The sequence below is a fragment of the Physeter macrocephalus genome, chromosome 14 (assembly GCF_002837175.3).
Source record: "Physeter macrocephalus isolate SW-GA chromosome 14, ASM283717v5, whole genome shotgun sequence".
NCBI classification, from domain to species: domain Eukaryota; kingdom Metazoa; phylum Chordata; class Mammalia; order Artiodactyla; family Physeteridae; genus Physeter; species Physeter macrocephalus.
In genome coordinates, this window is record NC_041227.1 from 44,564,405 (window position 1) to 44,577,248 (window position 12,844).

The window sequence follows — 12,844 nt, forward strand, 5'->3', positions numbered from 1 at the left end:
CGGGCAGGCTCAGCGGCCATGGCTCACGGGCCCAGCCGCTCCGCGGCATGTGGGATCTTCCCGGACCGGGGCACGAACCCGTGTCCCCTGCATCGGCAGGCGGACTCTCAACCACTGCGCCACCAGGGAAGCCCCGGAGCCTCTTTTTGTGAAGTTGTTTTGCTGGATCCCTCTTTCTACCTGAGGACAAAGGGATGTTTAGAGATGGGCCTCAGTCCAGAGGTGACGAGTCCAGTTGGGGATGTGGGTGGAGCATTGGTGACGTACCTGCCCAGAGACACCCTTCCGCCAACTGAAAAGGGATTGGGAAATCACGGGGGAAGGAGGGGAAAGTAAAAAGCCTTTATTTTCCCATACTCTAGTCTTTGGGGGAAAGGGGTGGGGAGAAAGAGGAAATAAGCTGCAGCATTTGGAGAGAGCATCGACAAGAAACCCGTCATCCTCCTCCCGGCTTCCCAGCTTCTCTTCAGTAAAACACCAGCAGAGGGCCTGGGCCAGAGCTAATCAGCTGCTCCCTTATTGGTAAACATTACAACAGCCTGTAACTCAGAACTGATGGAGGAAGCATGGCTGGAACCTAGCGGGAAGGGGTTCTGGGCCCTCCCTCTGCTTTGCTAGGGAGGAAGCTTAAGGCCTATCACGCATCTTCAACTTTTTATTTTTTTACGCACTAGCTGGGATCCCCTAATTGCTTTACGAGCGTGACATCTTGTTTCTGCAAGGGGCTTCTGATGCTTGAATACTTTTAGAATCTCCAAGGGGCTGGCATCTGTCATTTGTCCATTCACCAAACATTTACTGAGTGTATGCCATATGCCAGACACCATTCTGGGCACTGAAAACACAGCACTGAACAGAGACCAAATCCCTGCTCTCACAGAGCTTACTTTCTAGTGCTGGGAGTCAGAAGACACATGATTAGGCAAGTGAATCTATGTCAGGTCTGTACAAGTTCTACAAATTAAGATAAAGCCAGGGGCTTCCCTGGTGGCACAGTGGTTGAGAATCCGCCTGCCATTGCAGGGGACACGGGTTCAAGCCCTGGTCTGGGAAGATCCCACATGCCGCGGAAAACTAAGCCCATGCGCCACAACTACTGAGCCTGTGCTCTAGAGCCCGTGAGTCACAACTACTGAGCCCACGTGCCACAACTACTGAAACCCACGTGCCTAGAGCCCGTGCTTGGCAACGAGAGAAGCCACTGCAATGAGAAGCCCACGCACTGCAACGAAGAGTAGCCCCCGCTCACCGCAACTAGAGAAAGTTCACGCGCGGCAACGAAGACCCAACACAGCCAAAAATAAATAAATAAAATAAATAAATTTATTTAAAAAAAAAAGATAAAGCCAGCTAAGGGGACAGAAGAAGGGAAGGTCCATGGGTGATTGCTTCCTGGAGGAAAGGCATTCCAGGCAGAGGGAACCATAGGTGCAAAGGCTGGAGGGGAGGAGCCTGCTTGGCCAGCAGCCGGGGTGCTGGAGCAGACAGATGGAGGGGAAGACACTGTAAGAAGAGCCGGTGAGGACGGGGAGGGGTCAGATTCCATAGGGCTGAAGGATTTTGGTTTTAAATGGAAAACTACTAAAGGGCTTTGAACGGGAGTGCCGTGACTTGGATTCAGTCAGAGCATCCTCTCTGCTGCTTAGATAACAGCCCAGAGAAGGTGGGTCGGTGATGATGAAGCAGAGGCACCAGGCAGGGGTCGACTGCAGTGGTGGTAAGGGGTGGTCCGACCCTGGGTCTATCTTCCGGGTAGAGCTGCAAGGATCTGGACGGGGAGGGGAAGGCGGTTATGAGAGAAGGGGCATCAGGGTTGATGCAAGGCCCAAACACCTGGAGGCAGGTTACTGGGATGGGCAAGACCAGGGAAGAAGCAGGTTTGTGAAGGGAAACCGAGGGCTCAGTCTCGGTCTTCGTAAGTTTGAGATGCCAAAGGTCAGGCTGAGTGGGCAGCTGGATGCAAACATCTGGATTCCAAGAGAGGACCGGAATCACCAACATAGAGATAGGATCAAAGCCACAAGCCTGGATGACAGCGCACACGAAGTTGCTCTAGAGATCTCTCTGTAGACAACATATTGTACTTACCATGTGCCAACACTGTGCTAATAATAAGTACTTTACAGCTATTGACTCAATCGTCCTAACAACTCGGAGGTAAAGCTCCGCTATTACCCCCATTTTACTGATGTGGACACTAAGGCACTTACTCAGGGAGACAAGGGGACAGGGCAGAGGCCTCTGGGTACTCCAGGGTCAGGAGGGCAGGGAGAGCAGGAGGAAACAACCAGGACACTAGAAGCGGTGGCAGGTGAGGTGAGAGGAAACGGGGAGCATGGTGTCCCCAAAGCCCACAGGCGTCCCTGCAGGGGACAGCAGGTCGGAGCTGACCACTGGATGGACAAAAGGGACATCTTTACTTTCACCAACCTGGTTCTGAAATTACTTTCCTCCCATTTCGGATGCAGGCAACAAATCTCAGTAGTTCTCTCAGCCCCTGAGACTCTGTCACCAGCAGCAGCCCTAGGTGTTTTCACTGTCGGTGCAGAAGTACCATGTGTGCTCATCTCTGCTTCCAGACGACAGCAGTTCCTAGACCCACAGCCTCACTTGGCTTTTTAACGTGTCCGTAAAGAAGTACCTATGCTATGAAATCACACATGTTAAAAATCTGATCCTTGTATCCCAATACAACTGTTTCCCCTGTCAGCCTACATATCTTATATCATGCATTTAAAACATCCTGAGAAGGGGTTCATGACACCAGGAAAGGTTTAAAGATCTCCAGCTCACCTCAATATTAACCACAGACGAACAACCAAAAGCCACCGCAGGTGGGGAACAGCATCCTAACCTAGGGCGCCAGCTTGGCACTTAACCTCGCCTTCCACGAGCTAAGGAAGCCCAGACACTTCCTGATGACTGTGTCTGGGGCAGGTGAGGTTAGATCACAGCTCACGCGCACCCTCACCGAGGACGATGCCACAAAGAAAGACGACTGTGACGCAGCCACCAGAACGTGCCCAGCCCAGGTATGGGGGATGGGTGGGCAATTGCTTCTTCCCTCTACAGGGGTCTCACTTGAGACGACTCTGCTACCCCTACTGCTGCTTCTTCCTCTCGTCTGCCCTTTGGGCTGCTCTGTGCCAGGCTGACCTGCTGTTTCCCTGTGACCACAGCTCTGCTCTGCCTTCACTTTGGAAGCCACTCAGAGTGCTCCTCGTCACACCCTGCCCCCGTCATCTGGCTCTCCTGACTTCTCTGCTGGGCAAAATGGAGGGATTAAAGCAAAGTCACCGTTCCACGCTTCCAGACAATCAATGAGAGACCCCAGCACAGGAGCCACAGCCTCCTCGGGCTGGCTTTTTTTTCCACGTCACATGGGTCCCACATCAGCAGAACGAGGGTCATGATGGAGCGTTCCTTTATAGGGCAATTAGGAGATTCAATGAGTTGGCAGCTGTAATGCACTTAGAACAGTGGCTGGCACGTGGTAAACACCGTATACATCATTAAATAAAGACAATCCTGACATTTCTGATTCCCATTTTAAAAAAACCAAGTAAAACGCCTTTTAAAATGCATAACTTCAGTGTTAACCAACATAGCATTCAAGAATAACTGACATTAACCTGGAAAAAAAAAAAGGTATGGTGGAACGCTTACAGTCATTCTTAAATTTGAAAAGCTTAAAGGAGATGTTAAGGGTAAAGAGAGATCCTCTGGCTAAAAGTTCCATGGAGTTTGGAACTACTCTGAACATGGAGCAGAAAATCTCTAATCGAAGATCCTTGTGCATTTGTCTAGTTTATGGGGAAAAAAATGAAACGACCAAAGCTGTTCACACCGAGATCAAGGGGAATCACAGAATGCCACGGCGAGGACCACCTGGTCTGCCTCCATCGTTTTTGTAGGAAGGAGAGGAAATGGAAGGCACGAGAATTTTCCACAGCTAAGGGGGAAATTCTCCAGAGACGCAGGGTGTGGAAGTACCATCTCCCAGCTGCAGGGTGCCTCGCGGGGGACTGCCAGCTCTCTCCTCCTCCACGGCAGGAACAAGTCCGGCTGGTTTGAAACTTGCCTGGCTAACCAGAACCTGGTTCACCTGCCTCTGCAGGACTCCTCCTGCCTGACTCATGACTCGCAAGCAAAACCAACTCTGCAGATCTCACCCTTGCCCTGCACCAGGCAACCTCGACTCCATTTCCCGAGAAAAGGGGGAAGCTGATAACGAATCTGGCCTCCGGGGCACCAAGTGTCCGTACCGTTTTCGTACTGCTTATGCTCTGTTGTCCTTGCTAGATATGAACTAGAGCCTCCAAGAGCTGGAAGAGGTTTGGGGGATCTCCTCCAGCCTGCCCCCCACCCCGACCCCTGCACCCCCATTCTGCAGAAAAAGCCAGTCCCTAACTACCTACCTAGACCACGTGCAATGTGAACACACTGTAACACATCTAACCAGTGCCTTCCTTAATCACTCACAACCACATCCCATTTCCAATACGCTGGGCTGGATCGCATTTCAGGCTAAGGGCCACGGAAGGGGCTGGGGTTTTTTCTGACCTGAGAATGCAAAACGAGTCCATCCTCTTTAGTGCTCCCTTTAAACCTTCTGGAGACTGACACGGTCTACACTGAATTCTATTTTGCACACGGAGGATCCCACTGCGTTACTGTTTCCATCATTGTGAGTAGGTGGATGTGACAGACAGAACTTTAGCTTTCCAGGTTCTGATGCCAGGAGGAATGGAGAAGGTGTAAAATTCAAGTGCCTTCACAGGGATTAACGGGAACCCGGATAACTGGTTCCTAGGCCACTCCCACCTCCTACAGAGAGCTTCTTCTGGAGCGGCTACCACACCTCCAGCTTCCAAACCTGAGGGGTGACCGGAACGGCAGTCCTTGTGGCTAAAGGCTCACGTCGCCCCCATCACGCGCCCGACGCCTAATCGCCTCGGTCACCTGTGGGCTTCTGTGGGTCCCAGGCCATTTTCCAGGCTGACATCTGTCTGCACCATCTCCTGTTTCAGCTCTCCAATCTCCGAGGCGATTGTGTCAATGAGCTATTCAAAGACAAAAATAGTGTGACGTCAGGAAGTGGAAGAGGCGTGTGCAGAGCTGGGCAGCTTCAGCCGCTGCAATAGGAGCACAGAGATGACCATTTTTTTTTTTTTTTAAATCCTGCCTTTGTGACTTTCCTTTACCCAGCCTGGGGCGTGGGGGGCGCAAAAAATAGAGAGGGAGGGAGCAGCTTCTTAGAAAGAGGAAGAACTTAGGTTTCGGTATCACCCTAAGAAAAAAATATTGACACCCAGTTTGGCTTCTCAACTTGACTACAAAGAGGAATAAATAAATCTCGGCAAAACCAGGCCTCAAAATTCATATTGCCAAAGTGAAAACTCCTAAAGGATGTCCTGGGTTAAAATGTATACCATCCTTATTTTGGTTACAGAAAGAAGCCTATTTCAAAGATATATACACTTGGCAAAGCAATTTCCGATGACTTTAAATTTATTTCTCGTCTTATTCTTTGCTTTCTTTCTTTTTTTTTCTTTTTTCTTTCTTTTTTTTTTTTTTGATGAGAAGATTGTTAGGGGAAAGGGAAGAGAGAGGGTTGTGTGGGGCTGGGAGCAGGTGAGTGGGCAGAGTCAGGGAGCCACAGGGAGAAGAGATGGGCAAATGTGTCCTCTTCTTGGAAGACACTTGTGTGGGCTCGCATTTCCCACACACATGCCTGGAAGAGGCGACATGTGACCCTGAAGTTTGGTGTGAATTCTTGAGCACCCCCAACTGCTCATTCAAAAGCATCTTCACTGGTGCTAACCCGGCTCTGCGCGTGTGGAACAGAGGCTCTCAAAGTGTCACTGCTCATCCATTTTTTAAAAATGTAGTTAATTGTTTCATATAAATGTTACTTATGTCAACATGTAATCGATTACTGTTTTAAAATAAATATTTAAAATTTTTTCATTTATTTCATAATATAGCAAGTCCGCTACATACGAACAAGTTCCGTTCCAAGAGCGTGTTCGTAAGTCCAATTTGTTCGCTAAGTCCCACAAAGTTAGCTTAGGTACCCAACTAACACAATTGGCTATATACCGCTGCTTTTACGCTTGCTTCCGGACATCCTGGGCTTGAAATAAAGATACTGTACTGCTGTACTCTATACAGTACTGTACAGTAAAGTACACAAAAGCACATCCACTTGTAGAGGATGCATGCACGTGACAGTGTACACCAGACAGGTGAACTAACTTATGTGATTGGACGTGCGAACGCAGGTTTGCATCTTTGAAAGTTCGCAACTTGAAGGTTCATATGTAGGGGACTTACAGTACAGCAGATATCTGTAGATATAATACACATGAACACAAGCTGTTTGTAGGGCCCTTCATAATTTTTAACAGTGTGAAGGGGTCCTGGGATTTATAAAACACTTGAGAATCACTGTTTTGGCTAAAGACAGGTGTCGTCTTGCCTCAAGCAGCTTTCATCCCACCCAGACTCTGGGAGAAATTTCATTTTGAGCCTAGAGACTGTTCCAAAATGTTGACGTCCATCTATTCATTCATTCATTCATAACTTTATGGCTACCCACTTCCTGCCATGCACTGCAAGTGTAGAGTAGGGTTGACAATCTTCATGGAGATGATATTCTGGTGGGACACAGACCAGAGCACTGAGCACCGAGATGTTCCAGAATGAAAAGAGAATCAAGTGATGCTGTAGGAAGAAGCTAAAGGGCCACCCTAGCTATGGTGGGGTGGTCAGGACAGGTCTTCCAGGAAGTGATGGAGCCCTGAATGACAAGGGAGCCATGAAAAGATCAAGGGAAGAGCCATCCACAGAGTCCCAGAGGTTAGGGAGGCATGTGGAAGGGTGCAGTCTGCTTGCGACCAGACCTTGTCCACCTTCTAGATCACGGTACCCTTGGATTTGAGTTTTCAACTGAGAACCATTAGAGGGCTTTAGTGGGGGAATGGCATTTTACCTGTTTTATGTTCTAAAAAGATCCCCTTGGCTGTGGGTTAGAGACGGTTTGTAAGGAGAAGCAGCAAAACTAGTTAGGAGGCAACTGCAATGGTCCAGCCAAGAGGTGATGGTGGCTCTGGTCAAAGTGGTAGCAGTGGAATTAGAAAGAAGGGGGGAAATCCAGGAACAACTGGACGCGGAAATTAATATAAGTTGATGGGCTGAACATGGCGGTGGGGAAAGAAAGAGAAGAATCAAGGACAACTCCTAAGTTGTTGGCTTGAGCAGTTAGAGAGATGACAGTGCCCTTGACTGAGATGGGAAAAAACGGGGAAGGATTAGATTTGAGCAAGAAATCAAGCTGGACACTGCGCAGGTTAAGTTTTAACTGAGTTGCTTATTGGCCATCAATTAAATGTATTAAGTGGCTTTTGATATTAAGGGTGGAACAACTTGTACATTTGGAAATCACTGGAATAGGTGTTAGTGTTTCAAAGTCCTGTGACAAGGAGAGATTACCTAAGGGGGCGGGGAAGTTAGAGAAGGGGCCCCAGCAAACAGCTCTGTGCACTCCCAATACTCAGAGGTCAGGAGACAGGAGACCAGCCAAGTCCATCCCCTTCGTGTGTGACTGGGGTGCAGGCTGTAGGTGGAGCTTCTGGAAGCACTGGGGCCTTGGGAGAGAAGACCAGGAGATCTTTTACACACAGTCCAGTGGCACAAATTAAAAAGTCTGACAATGCCAAATACTCGAGGACGTGGGAAAACAGAAACCCTCACGTGTTGCTGGAGGAGCGTTTGGAGAGCACTTTGGAGAGTGACGTGCAGTATCTTGTAGAGCTGGAGATACACAGACCTCCTACTACATACGCGAGAAACTCGTGCATGTGGGTGCGGGGAGACCTTGAGAAGAATATTGGCTGGACCGCCATTTGTAAGAAAACCAAGTTATAAGCACCTAAATGCCCATCAGTTGGAGAATGGATAAATGGAGGGATAGAGTACTACGTGGCAGTTAAAATTAATGAACCAGATTATATGCATCAACACATATATAGACATAAAAGCTCAAACAAGCTTTCATAAAAGCAAAACCAAAAAAGGTTGAAAAGGATTACATTCGGTATATGAGGTTTAAAACCAGGCAAAATTGTACGATTGAGGGTTTGTAGATATACACGTAAATAAAGACAACTCCAAGATGCAGTACAGGGTTATCATCCTAAACCTCAGGAAGAGAAGTGGACGGAGGTGAGCACAGGTAGAGGGGCTCAACCTCTGGCAACTTTTCATTCCTTAAAGCAAAAGGACAAAATGATGAGATTTGACGGAGCTAGTGATGTGTGCTTTAGTATCGTGTGCGATCTTCTGTATGTTTAAACGACCTCATCATCAAAATTATTAAGAAAATAAGAAAAAGGGTGGATGCGTATGAAAATGGAAAAAGGAGGAACTAAAACGGTGGGAGGAGTGGGGTGAGCTTGGTGGGTCCCCCCTCCCATTCTAGGCCATGGCTGGGGTCCTGGACAGGAGCGCCACACACAGCCCATGAGGGACACACAGGACAGACAGGCCTGCCCGGGGGAGGCCCAGCCTCGGCCTCGGGCAAACCTCGGAGGAGAGATTCCCACTTCAGCACATTCAGCCTCTCCGCCCTCGGTCCCCTTCACCGCCACAACTGTGAAGATCTGAATGTCAAAATCCCAAATGGCTTTCCCCAGGAAAAGCAGCCGACCCGCTCTGGCCAGGCTGTTTTGTCCCAAACACACACTACAAACTGTGGTTGTCACTCAGCAGCACTCGGATGGCAAATCACAGGTAACACTGCTTATCTGTAAAGCAGAAGGGAGGCGCGGTGATCCCAAGACACAAAGGTGGATGATGACAGAGGTTGCCCCTGGCTGGATGGCTATGGGACTCTTCAGGCCGGATGAGGGCTTTTTCAGCCCCTCCATCCCTTTCGACCCCAACTCATCCACCTGACGGCACAGATTTACCCGACAAATGGACCAGAGGCTAGGGGTCCAGAGCCAGGCCTGCCTCTGAGTGACCTGTTTATATGCCCACCAGGCCCCTCCAACAGCAAGAGTCATCCTGAAATCTCTGCCGCTCCCTGAGGTCGGCCCAGGTGTCACTGATGGGATTTGAGCTGTTCCCCACATTGTCCCCAGATACACGTGTGTGTGTGTGTGTGTGTGTGTGTGTGTGTATGTGATTGGTTTTAATTCCTGCAGGTGTTTGACCTCATCCCTATGCTCTCATGTTCTTCCAGATTTCATGCCTTGAGGGCAAACAGAGATAACATACCACCCACCAAAGGGGACCAGTTTGAACCTAAGTTTTAGCCTGTTCACGTGTTAAAGCCAACAGTGGTTTCAATGTAAGCGCTTTATCCAAGTCAGTGCTGCCTCATCAAAATTTCTCCAAATCCACTTACACAACCCGAAACCCCAACACATCCTGGTCCCTGTCGAGAATTCCTACAAGGGCGAAGGGGCTGCCTAAGCACGTGCCAAGCTGGGAAGCCAGCGCTTCTGTCCACAACCCTGACTGGCCGCCCAGGACATGCCGTGGACACCTGGGAAGGAGGCAACAGAGCCAAACGGCTGTTCTTCAGTGAATCATCTCCAGAGATGGGCCATCAGGTTTCAGGGCACTGAGCTGGCGAGACAGTAGTTCTTGCACCAAAACACATCAGGTGTGATCGATCTCTCCAGAAAGCTCCACAGGCAGTGACACGGTCAGGGCACGGCCGAGTCCGCCCTGATAGAGCCAGGGCACTGCCCATGTCCGCCACGCCCCGTGGGAAGACGGGGCTGGTGTGTTGGACGTACCAGCAGGACGGGCCTTTCTGCAGCCGCCACAGGGGGACCAAGCCAGGGGTTGGGTCTCTGGGTCCCTCCCTCATTCTGCTCAGAAAGCCAGCACCCCGGGGCCCCAAAACAAAGCACGGGAAGCGCTCACCTAGGCGATTTTCACACTCTCCGGCAGCCAGGCCAAGGGCAAGAGAAGAATTCGGGAAGTCCCAGGTTCTTTCCCGACATCACACCCAGGACTCAGGCCTGCACAAGGCGGGACCTGCCGGGCTCTAGCCTGGCACAGGAGTCTACACTGATGTGGACCACTCTGTACTCATTCTGGGTAACGTCCCGGTCGGCGGGAACCTCACCTTCGGGGCCACACTTCCAGCAGCAGGTGGGCACAGTGTGGAGGCAGCCAGCTTCCAGCCACTCCCGGCTGGTCTGGCAGCAAGGAGGGGGTGGCGAGCGCCCCCGCTGGGGCTCGGAAAGACCTGCCTTCAAATCCCGCCTCGGCCTCCTGTCAGCTGAGTCCTGAAACCATCTGGGCCCACTCATCCCTGGACCCTGGATGCTTTGGGGGAGAGAGTTGGATGATTAAATAGGATGATGACATTAAAACATTCTGCAGCATGCCCCTAAATGCTCTCGCATTCTCTTCCTAGTTAAATTCTCTCTTTATATCAATGGTGACCTGCTAGGAAGCAGAGAGCTGATAAAGCTGACACTTAAAACCGACTCACACACCTCCCAGCCTGAAAAGAGGCCATTTCATCCCCAGCAGCCGACTGGATCTACAAAAGACCAGTGTTCGCAGACTCCAACCCTCCTCTGCCTGGTCTGCCCAGAAGTCTCTAATCTCGAGATCTGCCCACTAGATGTCAATTTCCCCCACCGAAGAGAAGCTGTTGTCTGCCACCCCTGCTTGCAGGGCAGGCTGGAGGGAGGGAAAAGGGAGGGCCTCCAAATCTTGTTTTCTTGCTTTCAGGGTTAGATAAAAGGAGAAAAATTCTCTTGAAGGTCAAGTAAAAATAAAACGAGAAAGTACTTATAGAGCAAGTTCTGACACAGCGCTCTTGGAATTCCAGGACCAACTCCGGAATGTTATCCGCGGTTCTGAAAAGGATGTGTCGCTGATAGATGAAGACTTGAAACCTAGGGTGTGGGAAAAGTCAAGTGCTTGGCCCTTAGGCACAGAATTTCTATTCCGCAAGTGCATCAACTTGGCCTTGGGGTGTGATTGGCCTTTACAATCCTATCAGCTTTGTGTGATTAGACCCAGCTCCAGGTCATGAACAACCACGGACCCTGACAACTGCCTCTCCTGTCTGCTTCTGCTGAGCTGGAGAAGCCTCCTGGTCTTGAGGGCACACCCCATGCTGGAGTTTTTCTGAAGCAGTCTGGAAAATAATGGACTTCCTACAAACTTGCAAATGATCTTTGCCCCCAGGAACCATCACCATGGAAACAAAGAAATAATGAAAGCTGCTTCCCTTCACCTGCAGAGGAGTGTCTGGGGAATAATGTTGGAGCATCTCGGAACCTTGCCCTTTTCTTTGTTTTGCTTTTACTCTGTGTGTGTCACATCTCCCAAGAGTGTTTGCATTTACATTTTTGAAATTTAATTAAAATTACGAACATAATACATTCCCATGAAAAACACAGATTATTGTAGTTGTAGATGAAGAGTGTTGCCTGTCATATCAGTAAACAAAGGATGTCAGGGCCATCAAGCCAGCAGCCACTGCAGTTCCCTGACTGTGCACCCTGAGGGGACTCAAAACAGGATAGTGGGGATTCCCTGGTGACGCAGTGACTGAGAGTCCGCCTGCCGATGCGGGGGACACGGGTTCGTGCCCCGGTCCGGGAGGATCCCACATGCCACGGAGCGGCTGGGCCCGTGAGCCATGGCCGCTGAGCCTGCGCGTCCGGAGCCTGTGCTCCGCAACGGGAGAGGCCACAACAGTGAGAGGCCCGCGCACCGCAAAAAAAAAAAACAAAAACCAATAAACAGGATAGTGTCCCTAGATAGCTACGGTGCATACCAAGGAACAATGTCAATGAGCCCAGACTCTTGCATCTTTCCCATAGGAAAGTGCTAAATTCATTAATTTGAGATGTCTGTTTTTTCTTTAATGAACAGTAATCTTTTGATGTTCAGACTACTTGTTCTTTTTTGCAAAAACTCCTATATATCTGGCTCCTTCCTGACCTCTCTGAAACAGTCCCTCAGAGTTATCACCTCAGGATGTCCACCGAATAAAGCATAATTCTCAACTTTTAGGTTATACATTTTTTTCAGTCCACATAGTTAAAACTAATCTCCCTCAGGACTTCCCTGGCAGTCCAGTGGTTAAGACTCCACGCTCCCAATGCAGGGGCCATGGGTTCGATCCCTGGCCGGGGAACTAAGATCCTGCATGTCGCATGGCGTGGCCAAAAACAAAACTAATCTCCCTTGACTAACACCTGTAATCCCACCTACTCAGAGGGAACCACAACGATCAGTTTTGTATGTATCACTCTTGAATGTTGTCACTGTGTGCTTTTTCTACCAGATGGAATCGTACTGATGTATTGTCCTATACCTTGTTTACACTCATTTCACCCAAGGAAATATTGTAGGATTTATCCATGTTGATACACGAAACCTTGGTTCATTCATTTTAAGTGGGAATGGTGGGGCTTCCCTGGTGGCGCAGTGGTTGCGCGTCCGCCTGCCGATGCAGGGGAACCGGGTTCGCGCCCCGGTCTGGGAGGATCCCACATGCCGCGGAGCGGCTGGGCCCGTGAGCCATGGCTGCCGAGCCTGCGCGTCCGGAGCCTGTGCTCCGCAACGGGAGAGGCCACAGCAGTGGGAGGCCCGCATACCACAAAAAAAAAAAAAAAAAAAAAAAAAAAAGTGGGAATGGTTTTCCACCAGAGGGATAAACCATGCAGGAGGAATATATCATGTATCCATTCTATCTTTTTTTTTTTTTGGCTGCGTTGGTCTTCGTTGCTCTACACAGCCTTCTCGTTGCGGTGGCTTCTCTTGTTGTGGAGCATGGGCTTTATCTAGAGTGCAGCCT

General features: G+C 49.8%; 1 protein-coding gene across 4 annotated transcripts in view; it reads right to left on the minus strand.

Annotated features, from left to right (window-relative positions):
- Positions 1-12,844, minus strand: part of RIN2 (Ras and Rab interactor 2) — a 238,228-nt gene that overhangs the window by 59,134 nt on the left and 166,250 nt on the right. For 2 of the 4 annotated variants that reach the window (XM_028498655.1, XM_007120897.3), the window contains one exon: positions 4,963-5,063. In XM_028498655.1, coding sequence (XP_028354456.1) covers positions 4,963-5,063 — 101 coding nt within the window. Of the gene's footprint in view, positions 1-2,430; positions 3,080-4,563; positions 4,808-4,962; positions 5,064-12,844 lie in introns of those variants that run through there. The other 2 variants (XM_028498657.2, XM_028498656.2) reach the window with 2 other exon arrangements.